The 18884-nt window shown below is 34.5% G+C and overlaps 1 protein-coding gene across 7 annotated transcripts; it reads left to right on the forward strand.

The window, feature by feature from the left end:
* The first annotated feature begins 6189 nt into the window (after window positions 1-6189).
* LOC111478104 (aminodeoxychorismate synthase, chloroplastic-like) lies at window positions 6190-18361 on the forward strand. Of its 7 annotated transcripts, none has more exons than XM_023122214.1 (15): window positions 6190-6272; window positions 7741-8156; window positions 8533-8574; window positions 8920-9051; window positions 9295-9362; window positions 9447-9511; window positions 9749-9815; window positions 10054-10326; window positions 10409-10535; window positions 10748-11028; window positions 11770-11849; window positions 12039-12141; window positions 12567-12649; window positions 16974-17591; window positions 17722-18361. In XM_023122214.1, the coding sequence occupies exons 2-15, from the start codon at window positions 7829-7831 to the stop codon at window positions 18200-18202; spliced, it is 2748 nt and encodes a 915-aa protein (XP_022977982.1). In that variant the 5' UTR covers window positions 6190-6272; window positions 7741-7828; the 3' UTR covers window positions 18203-18361. The 7 variants fall into 7 exon arrangements, with proteins under 7 accessions (XP_022977982.1, XP_022977976.1, XP_022977990.1 ...); XM_023122208.1 differs by lacking the exon at window positions 6190-6272 and adding an exon at window positions 7104-7300; XM_023122230.1 differs by lacking the exon at window positions 6190-6272 and adding an exon at window positions 8381-8457 and having other exon boundaries at window positions 8023-8156.
* The last annotated feature ends 523 nt before the right edge of the window (window positions 18362-18884 follow it).

Here is an 18884-nt window from a genome sequence, read left to right on the forward strand (position 1 = left end):
AAAAAAAAAAAAAAAAAAAAAAAAAAAAAAAAAAAAAAAAAAAAAAAAAAAAAAGTTACAAAATTTTACCGTCGATTTGGCCAATAGATCCCACGGTTAGATTTGCGTTCTTCTTCTTCTTCTTTGTTCTTCTCTGCAGTAAATTCTGGGTTTTCCTGCAAATTTTGTGTTATTAATAAGTAATCCCTCAAAAGAAACACTTTTTTACTTTTAACCCTCAAAATTTGACCAAAACCCTAATTTTTTTTTTGGTGGGTTTGATGAAACCCTAATGGAAGAATGGAGTGAGGAAGGTGAAATTGGGTATATGCATGGCTCCTCATACGCCATCTGCGGAGGCCTATCGGAGAGTCGGATGAGCTCTACAAATGGCATACAGGGAGCCAGGCATGTAGTAAACACGAGCGTTCCTCAAATCAGAATGATACGAGCTTTTTGCATGAGATTTTTGAGAACGAAGCTCTCGAGGGAGGAAACGATAATTCGAACATAACCCAGTAGTTAAGATATCTCTAATTCTAGTAAGAGATCGTAAATTTGAATCTCTACCCAGTAATCGAGAACCGAGATTCTAAAAGAAACAACACGAGACTCGTAAAAGAGAGCCTCCATGGAAGAACATGATCCTAGAGAGAGAAAGAGAGAGTGAGAGAGAGAGAGAGAGAGATGTGAAAATTGAGAAGGGGTGAGGAGAGGAAGAAGGGAAGGTATATATTCACAAGGAAGAAGGGAAAGGGAGAGAGATTTGGCATAAAACATGCAAGAAAACAAGAGGGCTAAGCTTGGGGAATTAAGGAAGCTTAATGAATGGTGGGGTTTTTGTGGGGGAAACAGTGTAAAAATGGGAGCTTTGTGGGGTTGAAATTTCACCCCATATTTTGCCTCTAACAACACTCTCCCTACCCACACATTAGCTATCACCTACTTTAGCCGTTTTAGAGCGGAAAAACATCGTGATCATGCATAGATCATCGAGCTGGTGTAGACAACGGGCATCCCCGTTTGGGAAACAAAGAGAGAGCGTTATTTAGGGTTCGAGCCTTCGAGTTGTCACATACCCCTGAAACTGAAAGGAAAGTTTACTAAATACGACTATTCTTTTCTCTATTAAGCACCAGATCGATTCATCGTCGAGCTATAACTTCTACTTTCTTTTTAAAACGTTAAGTACATTGATTTAACTGTCCCGAGTAAATTAAATCTCGAGAAAGAGGGGGTTATTTAGGGTTGGGGTTAAGTAAGTTGGTAAGATAAGAAAGGGTTGTTATGGGGTTTGAGGTCTCCTTTTCAAATTTGCTTTTGTATTGTGAATCCCATTTTGTCTCGGAGTGTTTGGAAACACATACGATTCCTCATTTGCATTTATTTTATCCTTTCAAATCTCAATTAAACCATTAAAAAATGGGGAAAATATGGAAAATACCATAAAGTATCCATCCACCACCATCTTTTCTTTCAATCCACATCACTTTTTTTTTAAAAAAAAAATTAATTTTCTATAATTTTTATTTCAATCACATTCTTTATTGTTTTATTTTATAAAATTTTAAGGGACGACAGAGATTTCCACTTGTTTTCTTTTGAATTTTATAAATTTATAATTCAATGTCTAATTTATAATCGTCTATAATTTAAATTTTTCTAAGGAATAAATCAACTTTCTAAACTATACGTCACATTTGTTAGGTTATGAAGCGATAAGAATAAAATTATTGTTACAATTTTCAGTGGTTTGACGTTGTAAATCCACTGTTAGTTAGTTTATAGCACATCATATTATGTGAGATTCCATATCAGTTGAAGAGAGGAATGAAACATATTTTATAAAGGTGTGGAAACCTTTCCTTAGTAAACGCATTTTAAAATCGTGAGGCTAACGACGATACATAACGAGTCAAAACGAACAATATTTTCTAGTTGTGGACTTGAGCTGTTAAAAATGACATTAGAGCTAAACATCGGGCGGTATGGCAACAAAGACGATGAGACCCCAATATGGTGAATTATGAGATCCCACAAAAAATGTTGAAATCTCTTCCTAATAGACACGTTTTAAAATTATGAGGTTGACAATATAACGGGCAAGAGCGGACAATATCTACTAGCGGTGAGCATGTAATGGTGATGTTTCTTACGAGCTTTGCTATAGAAAAACAAAATTTAGTGATGTGATCGGGAATTTGTAAAACCCGAAAACTATACTAAAAAAAACCAAAGGAAACTTGAAATTGAAGCACGAAACTTATAATTCTAACTAGAAAATTTCAAGATTACTAATTAATTGGGTTTGAATTGAGGAGTTTGGATATATGAACAAATGGTGATTTTGGGTCAGAAAAAAACATGTTTTAATTTGTAATGAAATCAGTGTGTATTGTTTCAATGAAGAGTCAATGTCTGCAAAAGAATCTTTAGCTGTCAAAACAATGCTCTTCCAAAGGGGTTTTTAGGGCAGAAAATGGACAGTGTCAGATTCAAAATTTATAATTAAAATAAAATATGAAAATTATTGGGAAGTAATATAATTTATTAAATATTTTAATTGTAGTCAAATAGGAATGTGTAGTATTATTAATTTATTATTCCGTTTTCCATTGATTTTAAAATAATGAATTCAGCTGATATTTAATTTCATTATCAAAATTTTATTCTTTTTTTTAAACATAATAAATATATATCAATTATCAATTAATACAATTTTATATTGGCAAATTTTAACTACTTATGAGTCCGTTTTCCATTGATTTTAAAAATAATTTAATGAGTACTTTAATTTATTGGAATCTTACTCAAATTTCGATGATGGTTTAATCACACTACATTTAATTTACATCAAATCAATATTTACGAATTATTTTGAAATGGTTAATTAAAATAACTTTAAGAGATTTAATATTATCAAAATAAAATTTAAATGATTTTAGAATCTCCAAACCTATTGCATCCGTGATTCTCAAATGATCGTGGAATAGAAAAGTGAGATAAAATTCAATATAAATTGTACCTGAATTTATTCAATACCATCTCTTTTCTTCCATTAATTTGAATTAGTCAATAAATCAAAATTACAGAGAGAAAAAGAGAGAATGAAAAATAACAATAAGAATGTATGTGAATGAGACAAAGTATGCTGGAATGGAGACAAAGTATGCTGGAATGACTAGTATTTGTTTGTGGAGATTGTGGAGATAGTCTTGTGCTCTTATAAAGAGATATAAAACGAGAGAAGAGGTAATGTGGCCATGGGGATGCAAAGGGTCATCAATGCCAAACTCGAATTTGAATTTGAATCTTGAGCATGAGTCATTACACTCACTCACCCATTCACTCTTAAGAAGTAAAGGCATAAGTAGCTTGACGATAATGAGCCATCCGGCGCCAAATCCGAAATTTGAATCTTGAGCATGAGTCATCACTCTCTCGCCCATACATGTTCAAACTTTATACACAATCTACCTCTGAAATCCTATATTTTAGTAATCTAATCCAAGCGAAGAATAGGCAATTTCACACCTATGTTTTGTTTTTTTCTTCTTTTGACACGGATGCTATTTGAATGTTCATGAGTTAAATTCGTGCGTTTTGAAATTGAAAGAGATAAAGATAAATATGTGTGTAACCCAGAGAGTAGAGAAAGAGGCATATGGGCAGTTTGGAATGAAAGGAAAGATATGAGAAAAATAGAGAGAGAGAGAGAGAGAATAATAATGGAAATTGTGGCATGCAGTAGTAGTAAAAAGTATGCAGTAGTAAAGCATGCAGTAGTAAAAAGTAGAGAGGGAGAGGGAGAAATTGTGGCATTGCCTTTCCATGAATGTAGAAAATGGCAAACCATCAAAAGGAAAGCAAACTAAACTCGTATGTTCAAAATGGCTAACCAAATTCAAAGCCTCTCTGTATAGTTTAGAGCTTTGGATGTGGGAATCCTGCACTGTCAGACATCTCTTTTGCATATATATATATATATATATATATAGGACCCTCTCTTACTCCCTTATCCCTCTATTAAGTGTTTTTTTTTTTTTTTAACCCAAAATATTTCAGTCATTTTTTAGTTTTTATATTATTTTTGTCCTTAATCTAAAATCTTTTAGAAATTAAAAAAAAAAAATGAAAAAGTAGGACCAAAGTATAATAATGTTAAAAATAATAGTGGGATCATAATGATATTTTAACCTAATCGTAATAATAATAATAATACAAATTTGTTGTTACTCGAAACCCTCGCAGAAAAACAAGCCCATTCATGCACCCACCCTGCTGCCAACATCTTTTACCATGCCAAGTTTATATATAGTTTGTTTGCCTCAGCCTCAGACCATCATGTGCCTCTACACTATCTCTCCAACCCCACAATACCCAACACCCAACACCTACCGCACATCCACCCCCTTTCACTTGTACTTATCTATATGCCTTTTTCTTTCTTTCTTCTTCTTCTTTCCCTTTTTTTTTTTTTTTTTTTTCTTTGCTCACCTTTGAGTTTTTCCCTTCAACTATCAGCATATTAACTAATTTTAATGGTAACAATATATTATTAAGAACTATTTTAGTCTCTAAAAATTAACCCATAGAATATTAGCACAAATAATCAAAATGTAAGCTTAGTAAAAATTCAAAAATAAAAGTGTAAAATAAAAAAGAAACCAAACTCAAATTCCAAAGATAAAAGTATAACATTTTGTACATTTATATAGATCAAATTGAAACTAGACACAGAAGTAGAAAAAATGTAGTGCTTTAAAAAATATATAAACTAATTGAAAATTATCTCCAAACTCAAAATTGAGCACTAAAAATGGTATGAAAATGTTAAACTCTAGATCCATTATTATTTTTCTTTGAGAATATAATGTTCTATTTTACAACAAATAAGGGTGGAAGGATAAGTATGTTTTTTTTAATTAACCTCCAAAGTGACTGTTTCGCTTGATTTTTCTATATTTTCTTGTTACAGAATCTCCTGGACTCCACACGACCCAAAATTATCCCGGGCCATATGATTCAATCGGGCCCAATGCTAATAAAAATATATATAAAAATGAAATTTTAAAATGATGCAAAAGTAATTCAATTATTTATAAGATTTATGTGGATCTTCAATAATGTTGGATTCTTTTTAAAGTTTTCATTTCTCTCCTCATAATTGCACTTAAAAAAAAAAAAAAAAAAAAAAAAAAAANATTTTACGAGCTGAGGTCTATAGAGACAAGTTTGTGTGCCGATCGATAAATCTTAAATCTTCATAAGTTGGGGAGGATCTAAGCTCCTTGCAGTGATCGTTTTTGGTAAAAAGCTATTTTGTAGGACAAGTGCCCTTAAAAAAAAAAAAAAAAAAAAAAGGAAAAATAGTATATACTAATGGCAAAGAATATACATGGAGTTATATAACTTGTGTACCATGTAATTAAAACATAAAAGCTGCAACATTTTTTAAAGAATGAAGAATGAAACTAATACGAAAAATTGTTCTAAAAATTGAATAAATTTAAATAAAGCATTAATAAAACAAAATTAGTAATCTAACATTGAAAATAAATAAGAAAATGATGATAGTGAGGAGTGAGGTGCAGAAAAATAGAGAACCAAAATTTGCAATATGGAAAAATAATAATATAATTTAAATAAATCAAATTGAAAAGGGAGATAGGTCCGGAAAATAAAATTTTGAAATATTGTTTTGAGCTTAGTTTCAACTTTAAACTTGATCTCTAAAGAATTCAATCAATCGTGCCGAAACCGTTTCAAATTTGAATTTAGTTTATTTGCCAGTCAACAATTTTGTATTTAATACATCATTTCCATTAATATTTTTGTTCTGATCATCATCAAAATCAAACTAAAACCTAATCAGGCTTGTTCTTTTCCGATTCTTAATTTAAGAAGACAAAAACAAATGATTTTAAAAGCCAAACCTCATCAATTTCTGAAGAACAAATTCAAAATTATGCATCTCGCGCCGCTTCATTCCAATAGCCACCGCGTCGACAGAAGTAACAAACAAATTTCTACAGCGCAATCCTCCACAGCATTTCCGGATCAAAATTAGAGATTACATTAGCACAATAAATGATGAAGAGAAGATAACAGAAATGGAGTAAGAGATTCACCGAATTACGACGAAGCGTGGAAGATCGCGAACCTACCTCCATCCTATAAACTCCAAAAACTACCTCTCCATCAACGTTGCATCAAACTAGAAGACCGCGAAGCAATCGCCACCAAGAATTTCGAGATCGTTCACGAAATCAAACGCAAATCTCCATTTGAATGTAAGATTCCGTCAAACTCTGAAGCGCTCTTCCTGCTTGTAAATTAGTTTTGATTCTCGATATTTTCCGGAGCGCGATTCGTTTCGAACTCCAATTTCATATACCTAGAATTCACGATATCTCGCCTTCATTTCCGGTAGCGATTGAGAGAGAGAGAGAGATGAGTGTAGTTCGAAATCAATGGCTAAGAGAGTGGAATCAAAATGGAGAGGAAAAAAAAAAGAGGAAGTCGATTAGGAATCGTAACTCGCAAGAGCAATGGAAAGCATCATAGTGGTTCGCGCCAAATCGGAAGGGTGTTAAAAGGAAGACAAAATCTCCAAAATTAGTATTTGAGTCTTTTATTTATTATTAATTGATTTATTTTAAAAATATTATTCATAAATTCACTAGCAATTTGAAGGATTCCATTTAAAAAAGGAAATTTATCTCTTATAATAAATATTTGTGGCTGGGAATTTGCCACGTGGCAGATATATGTCTTTTTAACTTACTTTCTAATACATTTTTTATCCACGTATATAATATGTGTGTCAAATCATTAATACGCTTTTTTTTTTTTTTTTTAAGTCGTGTCAAATTATTCCTTTGAAAAGCATTGCTTTTCTTAGACCATAGAATAAAATATTACATTTAAAATATAAAAATACAATAATATAATTTAAAATTATAAAATAACTTACACAAATATACCATAACATCAAATTGATAGGGCTCTCGTTCCAGGTTTTAGGGTTTGTGTACCACAAAGACATCAAATTTCATAATTTATTGACTTTCCGGTTAAAAAAATGGAAGAAAAATAAACATATTAGGGAAGGAAACAAAAGAAGGGATTGGATCAAACGATAACCTCATACAATGATTTTGGAGTCGGTAGAGTACCTCTTCAACCGAAGAATGTCCGTATCAAATTCAGTTGGTCAATCAGAGAGCACGTCCCGCCCTTTTCCATACCACAATAAGTACCGCCATTTCTATTCCCTCGACTCTTGTGCCGCTCTTCCACTCCCGGGTCCACTCTCGAGGTTTGATTGTCTAATGCAGTCGTTTCAGCTTCACTCTCCTTTGTTTGGTTCGTTTTTGTTCGAATCTGATACGGAATCTTTAGAGTTTGCATCTCTGTTTCTTTCTACCCTGTTTTTCTGCCTATTTTGATGCTTGTTTTAGTCGTAAATGGTGCTGTTCATGTCGAGGACTGTGAAGGATTTTGAATTTTGTCTCTGCAACGTGTGAAATCGAATTTAGGAGATTCGATTGAACGTTCTGAACTGAATGTTGCTAATAACTGTATTGGTTTAGAGCTGGAAATTCCAAATGAACTAGAAGAATCGGGTTTTGTTTACAGATCTTGTCTGATTTTGATTGAAATCTCCAACTATTTGATTAACTTGTAGATCGCCTGATTGATCATTTATTATTATTATTGTTATTTTAATGTTTTGGCTGTGTATCTTTTTTTATGCAGAGTTGGAAGGGAGGTGGAAACCATAGATGGAATTATGACCATCCATTAACACGTTCATAAGAGAAAAAAAAAAACGAAAAAAACAAAAATGATTACGGGTTTACGTTCATTGTCATCCGAGCTCAAATTTCGGGATGGCGGTATGGTGTATACAAGCTTGAGTTCACTCACATCAAATGATTTTGTAAGAATTTATTATCTCGAACAAAAAAGGCATTGTAAAGCATTAAGGAAAAATGCTGGAATGTTGTCTTTATCTTGTCCGACAACTTCTAAGCTCATGGAAGGATCGTTCATGAGGAAGAAACAGCTACATAAGCCTCCTTTGAAGCTTGAGTTTGTGAGAACGTTGTTGATCGACAACTATGATAGTTACACATACAATATTTACCAAGATTTGTCTGTCATCAATGGATGTAGGTCTTCTCTATCTCCGTTTCTGCTTATGTTTATATTTTGCATATCATCCGAGATCACTCATGATCGTTGGTTGTGGTTCATGCATATCCATTATGCTTTAGAGTCTCTTCTTTATAAAGTTTTTGCTTTTCACTTTTCTTTATTAGAATGAGCTATTTCTTCATTTTCCTTGATTTCGTGTTTCTATACTTGTTCATGTTTGTTAGTATATACTTCTCAGCCTGTTTTGACTTAAGGTGGTCTTCCAAGTTATGTTCAATTTTAAAATAGAAGATCAAGATATCAATAAATCCCCAGGTCATGAACCATTTGAAAAATTAACACGAAGTTTCTCCAAGCATGAGCAACACTCATAGCTCTCTGGCTGTCCAGGTTTTGGCAGATCATCTCTACGCCTAATGAAGAACTGTGGAGGTTCACAGTTAAGAGCTTTTATTTTTGTTATTATCTTTTTGACACTCTTATGAACAATAAATTACTTTGGACTAGGCTTATAACTTATTAGTTTAGTCCACAAAACATGGCAACTTAGACAAATCTTTTTTTGAAAATGATTAAATGAGTTTTTATAGTTTATCAATCTATTAATTCATCTTGAGGGTTAAAAATGCAGTATCTGGCACAATTTCCATTTCAGCACGTACATTGTTCATAGCTTTGTCTGTTCTTGTATGAACTAGGGTGTATAGTAATTGATGCTAATGATAGAGTATGAAACTGCTCTTGCGCCTCTCTTATACTTCTTTGGTTTTGTGCTAGTGCCTCCTGTGGTCATACGAAATGATGAATGGACATGGGAAGATTTATGTCATTACTTGTATGAAGAGAAGGCATTTGATAATATTGTTATATCACCTGGGCCCGGTTCTCCAACATGTGCCAATAATATAGGTGAGAGATTACAGATAATGATATAAATGTGGCATTTTTACCCTTCTATAGTCTATTTCATTCAAAGGATAATTCTGAAATGTTGACTGGAATAATATGGCCATCACTCTGTTACTGAAATTGTTACCTATCATGGTGTTTGCATTAACATCACAGTCTTGGTCAATTACTTTTTTTGTTCTGAGCTTTAACTTATTTCTTGAAAAAAAAACAAAAACAAAATGTAGTTATTTAATCTTTCAGGAATATGCCTACGTCTACTCCATGAGTGCGAGGATATCCCCATTTTAGGTGTTTGCCTCGGGCACCAGGTATTTCCTTTCCTTCTCAGGGGCAGTTTGCACTTCTTTTTTAAATGACGTTCTTTATACATATGATGGCTTTTCATTTTACAGGCTTTAGGTTATGTGCATGGTGCTAAAGTTGTTCACGCAAATGAGCCAGTCCATGGACGCCTAAGGTAAGCTTGGTGCTGAAGAGAAAGTTTCTTGGGTATTTTCTGTTCACTTACTTCGTGAACAACTTAATCCATTTGGAGTGTGAATTACAAAATAAAATATTATGATTGGAGCCTGCAGGTTTCTTGTTAATGATACGAATTGCTTTTGATTTTTAAATAATTGTTATCGGCTCTTTTAACTTTGGTCAATATGATTTGTTCATCCATGCACTTATTTCCCCCTCTAACTTTGCACAGTGAAATTGAGCACAATGGTTGTAGTCTTTTCAATGGCATACCATCTGGGAGAAATTCAGGGTTCAAGGTCCATTTTATTTTATGCTGTTATTTTTGTTGCTTCTTTTTATTTTTACAAAGTAATGTTATCTTCTGTTCATTATTGAGGCTCTTCATATGCCCCAAATAAATATTAGTCAGAATTTTCATCATTCTTCTATAGTAACCTGTACTTACTGACATTGACTACCATGGAAAGAATAAGTTGTTTTGGACTAAAGGACTAAAATAATATCACAGTAATATGTGTGGCTTACTTATTGCAGGTTGTAAGATATCATTCGCTTGTAATAGATCCCGAATCGCTTCCCAAGGAACTAATTCCAATATCATGGACGTGTTCCACAGATACCCAATCATTTCTTGAAATTAGCAATGCTTCCTCAATTTCAGATGCTCATGGCATAGTTTCTAGTGATTCTATGTCAGAAGTACAAAAATCTCTACGTGTTTGGCCTCTCAACAGCCATCAAAATATGCAAAATGGAAAAGTTCTCATGGCAGTTATGCACTCCGTCAGGCCTCATTATGGTGTACAGGTGGTGTATGGTTATTTTGTTTGTGATTAACAAGCTTTGAGTTATCATGCTTACATTACTTATGTTTCTACATGACCTCCAGTTTCATCCAGAGAGCATTGGGACCTGTTATGGCAGAGAGATATTTAAGAATTTTAGAGAAATCACCGAGGATCATTGGCTTAACTATGGACCATTAGTCACCTGCAAAGAAAATGTAGATTATTCTGGTAAAAGTTCTGTGGTTTCAAACTATTTTTGTGCAGACTTCCTTCACCCTACACTTGATACTTCCTCGTTGAACTGGATGACTTCGAGAATGAATGCTTTTAGTCTAGTGCAAATATTTCATTTCTGTCATTATTTTATACTGAGCCATCAAGTGTTTTTTAAGCTTGCATGTTGGGGTATTAACTTAACAAATATGTTTGCGGTTTCCCAGGAAATCAAATCAGGCTAAGGAAACCTGTCTCTCAATTAAATCATGGAACTTTTCCCAGTAGAAGTATTGGACATAATGGAGTTGGTAAAAAAGGTGTTGGCCTGTTTGATCTTGTGAATCTTTCATATCCCAGCAATGGAGTCAAATTTCTGAAGTTGGCTTGGAAGAAATATGATCATTTAGCTTCTGAAGTTGGTGGAGCTAGAAATATATTTTATCAATTGTTTGGACATCATAAAGCTGAAAACACGTTTTGGCTGGACAGTTCCTCGATTGAAAAGGTCTGGTCATCTCTTGAGTAACTTAATCATGTTTAGCATTATAGATTTATATATGACCCATGCATTCTTGATTCGCAATGGTAGGGTTCAAAGACTCTTTTGAATAATTTCTCAAAAATGCCAATCCTTCATTAGACTGCAGCACGGTGTAATATGATCGATCTCTTGTGCAATATAAGGGTGAAGTTTCATATCTGCAAGTTCTACACATATTTATTGGCTATTAAACGAAATGAATAATACGGATTATTTTTTGTGTGAGGAAAACTAATAATTACTTGGAGTCCTAATTATGAATATGAGGCACATATATATGTTAGGGAATCTAGCATTACAGTCTGTTTTTAAAGATAAATCTCGGAATAAGAGTAACAGTAGATGCGTTGTAAGTTATAACTTTTGTATTTATAAGTCCATCTTTCTTTTAGTTATTTTAACACCGGTGACGTCTTTTCTTTTTTAATACAATTATGTCTTTGTAACCTATAAATAAGCCATGCTTGGCTCATCATGGAGGATCAAATTCTCATCAATTTAAGACTTTACATCTGAAAAAGAACTATCAGTACTATTGTAAGACTTCAGCAAGCTCTCTCTATATTTAATCATTTATGCTTTCTACAGGTACACGTCCATTTAAAGATCATGCACCAAGATTGGTCCAACTGCTCATGTTATTATTATTATTTACTTTCGAATGAATAATTCATCAATGTCTGTTTTGACGCTGAATTTATATAGGGAAGAGCACGATTTTCATTTATGGGAGGAAAAGGTGGATCACTGTGGAAGCAAATGGTTTTCCAGTTATCAGATGAAAGGTTGGAGTTACAATCCTGCCCACTATTTCCTCTGGTTTTTAAGATTATGTTAGGATTTATTCGTTTGTTTACGTGATCCTTTAGTTTCTAGGTTATACCTAGTTAATCGTGTAATGCTCCAGAAGGGAACACGATACAACTTATCTATCTTTAATTGCTGGTTACGAAGTTAATTGCATTCTTTTTCAGTGGTCATCCTTTTGAAGGAGGAGGCTACCTGTCAATTGAAGATGCTCAAGGATCAGCAACCAAAACATTTTTGAATGATGGTTTCTTTGACTATCTAAACAAGGTACTTGAATATTTCTTGAATCGTACGATATTGAAGGATTTTGGTTTTGTTGTCTACAACCTGCACAAGAATTTGTAATCTGAAACTCAATGCTACTACTATTCAACATATGCTGTTACTGGATATCAGTCAGCAGTCAACGATCTAGGTTGGGGTCTAGAAATTAATCTTCTTGTTGCTCTTTTGGGATTCCAATTCTGCTCTTTTTTTAAGGACCTTCGAGTAACCATTGGTCTCAATTTGTTTGTGAGGACAAGATGCAACTTGTTCAATTACCTTCTTGTAAATGAACGTTTGTCATCATGATTATAACTTGGAAGTATTGTGCATCTTTTGTTGAATCTTTCTATCCATTTTAATAGTGATATGAACATATTAATCAATGTAATTGCTGAAACAAGTATTTTGATGCTTAATTTTTATAGGAGCTTTCATCTTTTCAATACAAAAGGGAAGACTATGACGAGCTTCCATTTGACTTTCATGGTGGATATGTTGGCTACTTCGGGTAAGTGATTACTATCAGTATAATATATTACATCGTTTTGCTCTCACTCGCCATGATGCAACTATGGAAGTTTCAGCTTCTTTACAGCTCAGTAAAGCTGTACTTCGAGGCTGTCTTTTTGGTCCTTTCACTATTTTGAGGGAGGTTTACTTTCACGGTTTAATTATTTAACTATATTCTGATGGGATAAATTGTCAAAGAGGATCTGATTGTTTTCTTCAAATAATAAGTTGGGGAGTTTTTTATTTTTTTTTAAGTATAATGTAACACTAAATGTACCATAACCCATCAACTTAATCTTTTGGGTTTAATAGGGATTCAACATGGTATCAAAATAGAAAATTCTATATTTGGACCCTTATAATTTCATTTCTTCTCCAATTAATATATATTTATAAGAAACACTGGTTTCATTGAGAAACATAAAAGAAAATAAAATAACAAATGGGCATACAAGAAAACAACAAGGGAGCCACAAACTAGCTATATAGGAAGGTGCTTCAATCCAAAACATTAAGGCTTAGCGAAACTTAAGCTTAAAAAGAGGTATTAAACCTCACTAAAGAACAAATCCTCACTAGATCTCTTCTCCCCTTTTTCGATCCAAATGCTTCAAAGGACTGCAAAACAAGTAGCTCTCCACCAAAATTGCCCTTAATCACAAAAGGATAAGAACAAAAGAACTAGACCTCATGAATGAAGGAAGCACTATCTCCACTATGAGGAGAGAACCCTCCAATTGCTTTAAAGAGTGATCCCACAATGAAGAAGATAAACTGGCATCTACAAAGAATATGATCAAGATCTTTAGTTGTGTGCCTCCCGATGATGCCACCAATATGGTCCCACCAAAAAAGACGAATGCCTCTAAATACGGGCAGTCATGTTAACCTTCCCGGGTAAAACATGCCCCACAAACAATATAGCATTCCTTGAGAAGTTTTACCTTTCTAAGTGAGAAATGATGAGGGGGCCTAAGGAGAAGAGGCATCACTCAAAGAAGGAAAAAAGATATACAAGAATAACCCTTCGAGCACTAGGAGCCCAAAACTGAAAATCCCTCCTTGAGATAATCGAGAAATCTCCCAATAACGATGGAAGAGACATAATGTCAAAGGTTGAACAAAACCTAAAGAAGGCGAAAAGGACAAACTTCCTAAAGAGGACGAACTTCCTAGAGACAAGATAGAGGCCAATAGAGGGCAAATGATACAAACGTGGGAAAAGAGAATACTAGGGGCTAGCACCTGGCGAATGATCCCCGCCATAACGAAAATTTTCCCATTCCCAACAGAATTTTCCACAGACTAGTAAAAGAAAGAAAAACCAACCCTAATCACTATTCCTCCGGTAAGGGCGTGTTTGGGAGTTTTTGAAATAGTTAAAATTAATCTTCTCTTTTAAAATCACTTGGAAACAAGTTTTTAATGATTTAAAGTCAATTTTGATGGTAGGAAAATCACGTTTTGAAAGTGTTAAATATTTTGAATACTTAGGAATGTTTCAAAGTGATTCTAAATGTGACAATTTTGCCCATTTTAAAACACTCCCAATCATGTCCTAATAACTTTATGTTGAAGGGCATTAGGCTCCAATGGGGGCTTCATTACCAAATCTAAGATTACTCATTACCCATCGCTAAACCTCTTTGTTCCACTAATTTAGACACAATCACCTAATTCACGAAATGAGACCCCCCATGCCGTTCCACATAAAATTTCACAAGGACTCTAAAAATGGAAGGAAGTTGATCTGAATCCCGCTCAGAACAGATGGGATAGTAGGGGTGGACAACAGAAGGCCAAAACGGACCTGATCGACCAAACTGGCATTGGTCGGTCATTTTGTGAAGAATTTGGTTAGTGCGGTTTTGCAATGCAAAACCAACTAGTGTGTTGGTCCGGAGTGGTCAGAGAGGAAGTTTCTGACCAACCGACTGATATTCATCCTTCAGTATTTAAAAAAAAAAAAAAATACTGTTGAGTGTTCGCTACAGTTTGTAGACTGCACACTGCACATTGTGGTGTGTACTCTTTTTTTTCTTTTTTTCAGGAAAACTAGTCATTAAATATTTTATTCTCTCTTTTCTCTTTCTCACTGTGCTTCAATCTTTAACCCTTCTCTCTTGTCCCTTCCTCTTTATATCTTTTTCTACCTAAACGTTCCTTTCTATCTCTCCTTTTTCCCATATCTTTTTTGCTATCTCTTTCTTTGTCGTCAAGGCTTGGCCATCTAGCGTCATGCAACAACATATCATCTCATTCTATCAACATCCTAAAGCCACCAAAACCGCGACCAACCGGTCGTGTATTCAGCCAATTGTTTTCATGAAGCATCCCAAAATCATCAACCAAAATCGATAAAACTGACCTTGACAGCTCGACAAATAGTCCTACTGGATAAAGAGTCAGCCTACCTCCCTTAGAGAAGAAGGATTTCTTTCAAAGAGACATTTCTATATCTTTTCCACACTAGGATTCCCATCAGACTTCCGGGGTTATGCCCTGAAGGGAGACCAAGATAGAAAGATGAAAACTACCCATTTTATAACCCAACAGCTAAACCCAATGAGACAGCTTGAATAACCAAGCATTTTCCTCCATTACTTTTTTAGACCCCACATAGCCTCAAAGAAGAATAAGAATCGATTAAGATTAACAAAAGATCTCTTCCTTACTAAAATAGAAAAAAAAATCGTGTAATCAGCGTACTAGATGTGAGAGAGGTATATACTATCGCTCCCTATTTGAAAGCCCTCTATTACACCTTCTTGATTTGCCGGTGAGGAAGGAACAATTGACAAATCTTATGCATGTCCAGATCCAAGCTCTCTATTTGTCACCAAACCCTTTCTTCCTGAGCTCTTTATCTAGGAAGTCCCAGTCTACATGATCATAGGCTTTCTAGATCTTGAAAATATCTTCTACCTACTTACAATTCGGAAGTCCTCAATAGCTTCATTGGCAATGTGGACTTGATCGAAAATCTATCTTCTTTCAACGAAAGCCACTTGAGAATCAGAAATTGTAGCAAGTAGTGCTTTCTTTAACCGATCAGCAAGGATCTTAGTCAGTAATCCCTCAATCAAAAAACTCCCTGAAGAACAAACTAGATCTCCTTAATTTGTTAGATGAGTCTCGTCTCAATCGCATCAACATATTAGATGGAAAAGAAAATTTTTCTTCTTTTTTAAAGAAACGTGGCACTGAACTCTACGAGATTAACTCTTGAGGATGGGGTTTTGGTTTTTGATGTTGTTTCTTTTCTCCTTGAAGTGCATTTGTCTTTGGCTGGGCTGAAGTGGTTATCTTTTGTTTTGCTTAGCTCCTCGGTTTTCAGTTTTTGGGCGCAGCTGCTGCTTTTTTGGCTTTCTCTGGCCCTGAGTTGTGGATTGTTTAGGCTTTTGGCTATTGCTCTCGTCTTTGGCTTCGTGGCTTTTGTGCTACTCCCTTTGCGTGTTGATGCTTTCTTCCATTTCTGGTGATTGTGTCACTCTCTTTTGAGTGTTGCAGCATCTAGAACGACAAACTTAACTCAAAATTGAAAGCCATGGCCGATACCCTAGAGGAAAAAATCCACATACAAAAAAATAAATAAATAAAATAAACAGCTCATTGCCCCCTTCTCGAACCCCGAGCTTTGGAGCACAGACATATTTGAAGCTTTAAACGTAATTTTCCACTGGTGTACCTCCCTGTCCTGTCATTTTCATTCTCTTTTAGACATAAAATGCTTGCCAACTCGCTGCATTTCCTTGCGGTGTGCAGCTCCAGTATCCCTATCTAAACCGAGTCCTTTCTTTATCTACTGGCGAAGGGCTCTCCTGTTGGTCAAAGAAATTGATCTCTGACACCCTCCGAAAACTGCCATAAACCCTGACTGAGCAACTACGGAATGTAATGACAATATGTCTGTGGAACTATTTTTTAGAAGTTATTTTCATTTTAGTATTCAGATGACCCAGATTAGAAAAATTATGAAGTTTCTTTCTGAAACAAATTTGGGCCTCTGAATAGTGATTTCAATTCGACTATAATTTGAACATTTTCAAACCACCTGACTATCGTTTTAAAACTACAAAGACTGTCTTACAAAGCAAGCTATAAGAGTTAAGAGTATGTTATAGGTGCTAGGTAACTTTATATATGGGTTTACGCATTTTGATGTGCTTTCAGATGTCCCTCTCGTAGCTTGTCATTCTAGATGCTGGAGTATATATGAACAATTAATATTGGAATGGTTACAAAACGAAAGATCTTCCACAATATTGGCAATGCTAATAAATAGATGACACTTTTCTAACATAACCCTCTATATTCTGTAGATATGAACTCAAAATAGAATGTGGTGCACCGTACAACCAACACAAGTCCAGAACTCCAGATGCGTGTTTTTTCTTCGCTGACAATCTTTTGGTCATTGATCACTCTTCGGATGATGTTTACTTGTTATCCATACATGAAGAATGTAATACTTCTACATCTTGGTTGGACGATGCTGAGCTCAAACTTATGGAATTGAGAACTTCTGTTCCAGAGAAGTTAATTGAAGAAAGTTCACTCAATGTGTCATTTACTCCGTGTAAGGTCGAGTTTGTTGCCGAGAAATCGATGGAGGAATACATGAGCGATGTCGAGAAGTGTAAGCAATACATCAAAGACGGCGAAAGCTACGAGCTGTGCCTCACAACCCAAATTAGGAAAAAAATTGAGGAAACTGATGCCCTGAGACTTTACCTCAGGCTCAGAGAAAGAAATCCGGCACCTTATGCTGCTTGGCTAAATTTTTCAAAAGAAGATATATGTATCTGCTGTTCATCACCTGAACGGTTCCTACAGTTGAATAGGGATGGTGTTCTGGAAGCGAAACCCATTAAAGGTACTACAAAGCGAGGAGTGACAACAGAGGAAGATGAACTGCTCAAAATGCAGTTGCAGTATAGGTATGTTCTTCAAATTTAGTGCTGAAAAACAATGCTAGTAATTGAAGTGCAATAGGGGCTTTCTTTGACAAGGTATTATCATTGGTAACCTCATTTTTGCTAACTATTAGATTGATTTCTCTTGATATAGTGAAAAGAACCAAGCGGAAAACTTAATGATCGTTGATCTTCTAAGGAACGACCTCGGTCGTGTATGTGAACCGGGTTCTGTTCATGTTCCACTTCTCATGGACATAGAATCATATGCAACTGTGCATACTATGGTGAGCACAGTTCGAGGCAAGAAACAGCCAAATGTAAGCGCCATTGACTGTATAAAAGCAGCATTTCCTGGTGGTTCAATGACAGGAGCACCAAAGTTGAGGTCCATGGAAATCCTCGACTCCCTCGAGAATTGTCCTCGAGGTATTTATTCGGGTTGTATTGGATATATCTCGTACAATCAGACATTTGATCTTAATATCGTGATAAGAACAGTTGTTTTACATCAAGGAGAAGCGTCCATTGGAGCTGGAGGAGCTATTATTGCCCTCTCAGATCCTAGTGATGAATATGAAGAAATGGTGTTGAAAACACATGCTCCCTCCAGGGTGGTTATGGAATTCTCTTAGAACTTTTACCTTGAACCTCATCAGATCTTAGCCTTCAGAAATCCCCATAGTTTCCTTTTCCCTCTTTTATTTGTATTTTAAAATATATGTCATAAAAAGATGTCTTGTATTACAGAATAGCAGAACGCATTCAGTTATATAAAAGTTTATTTTTGTTTATTTTTGTTGCATTCCTAAATGAGTTTATTCAGTGTTTTGATCAAAAGTCGTTCATTTGCATAAAATTTTGATTAGGTTTGTTCGTTTGTTATTTTGTTTAAATGTTTATATTTTTCTCTCGTATTTGATTTTCTCTGAGGCTAGGTTCTACTTTGTCTTCCTCTTTGCTTTTTCTTTGTTTTCCTCCATTTTTTATATACATTTGGGGCTCATTTGAATCAATCATTTAATTTCCAGTCTGATTTTGTTTTTTATTTTTATTTTTTAAATTTAAATTTTCTTCTTTTAATTTTTTTATTTATAAAATTTTGGTAAAATGAAGGAAATTAGAGGTAGACATAGATTTTATAAGAATAGTTAAAAGAAAAAAAAAATAAAATAAACTATATATTTTATCAAATGATCACACATTTACCATAGGTTTTGGAAAGTTCGAGGATGGGTCTACCCTATTTTTCGAGGAGCTCGAGTCCTTTCTTCTTAATAAAATACTTTCTAAATAAAACTAATATCATTCTCGTTC

Source organism: Cucurbita maxima, unplaced genomic scaffold, assembly GCF_002738345.1.
Source record: "Cucurbita maxima cultivar Rimu unplaced genomic scaffold, Cmax_1.0 Cma_Scf00001, whole genome shotgun sequence".
Classification (NCBI taxonomy): domain Eukaryota; kingdom Viridiplantae; phylum Streptophyta; class Magnoliopsida; order Cucurbitales; family Cucurbitaceae; genus Cucurbita; species Cucurbita maxima.

Excerpts from the sequence above, each read along its gene's own strand:
- LOC111478104 (XM_023122214.1), top strand. The coding sequence starts at position 7,829 with ATGATTACGGGTTTACGTTCATTGTCATCCGAGCTCAAATTTCGGGAT. Across the intron at positions 10,327-10,408 it reads GGCCTCATTATGGTGTACAG|TTTCATCCAGAGAGCATTGG; the intron begins GTGGTGTATGGT and ends CATGACCTCCAG. Across the intron at positions 10,536-10,747 it reads AGAAAATGTAGATTATTCTG|GAAATCAAATCAGGCTAAGG; the intron begins GTAAAAGTTCTG and ends GCGGTTTCCCAG.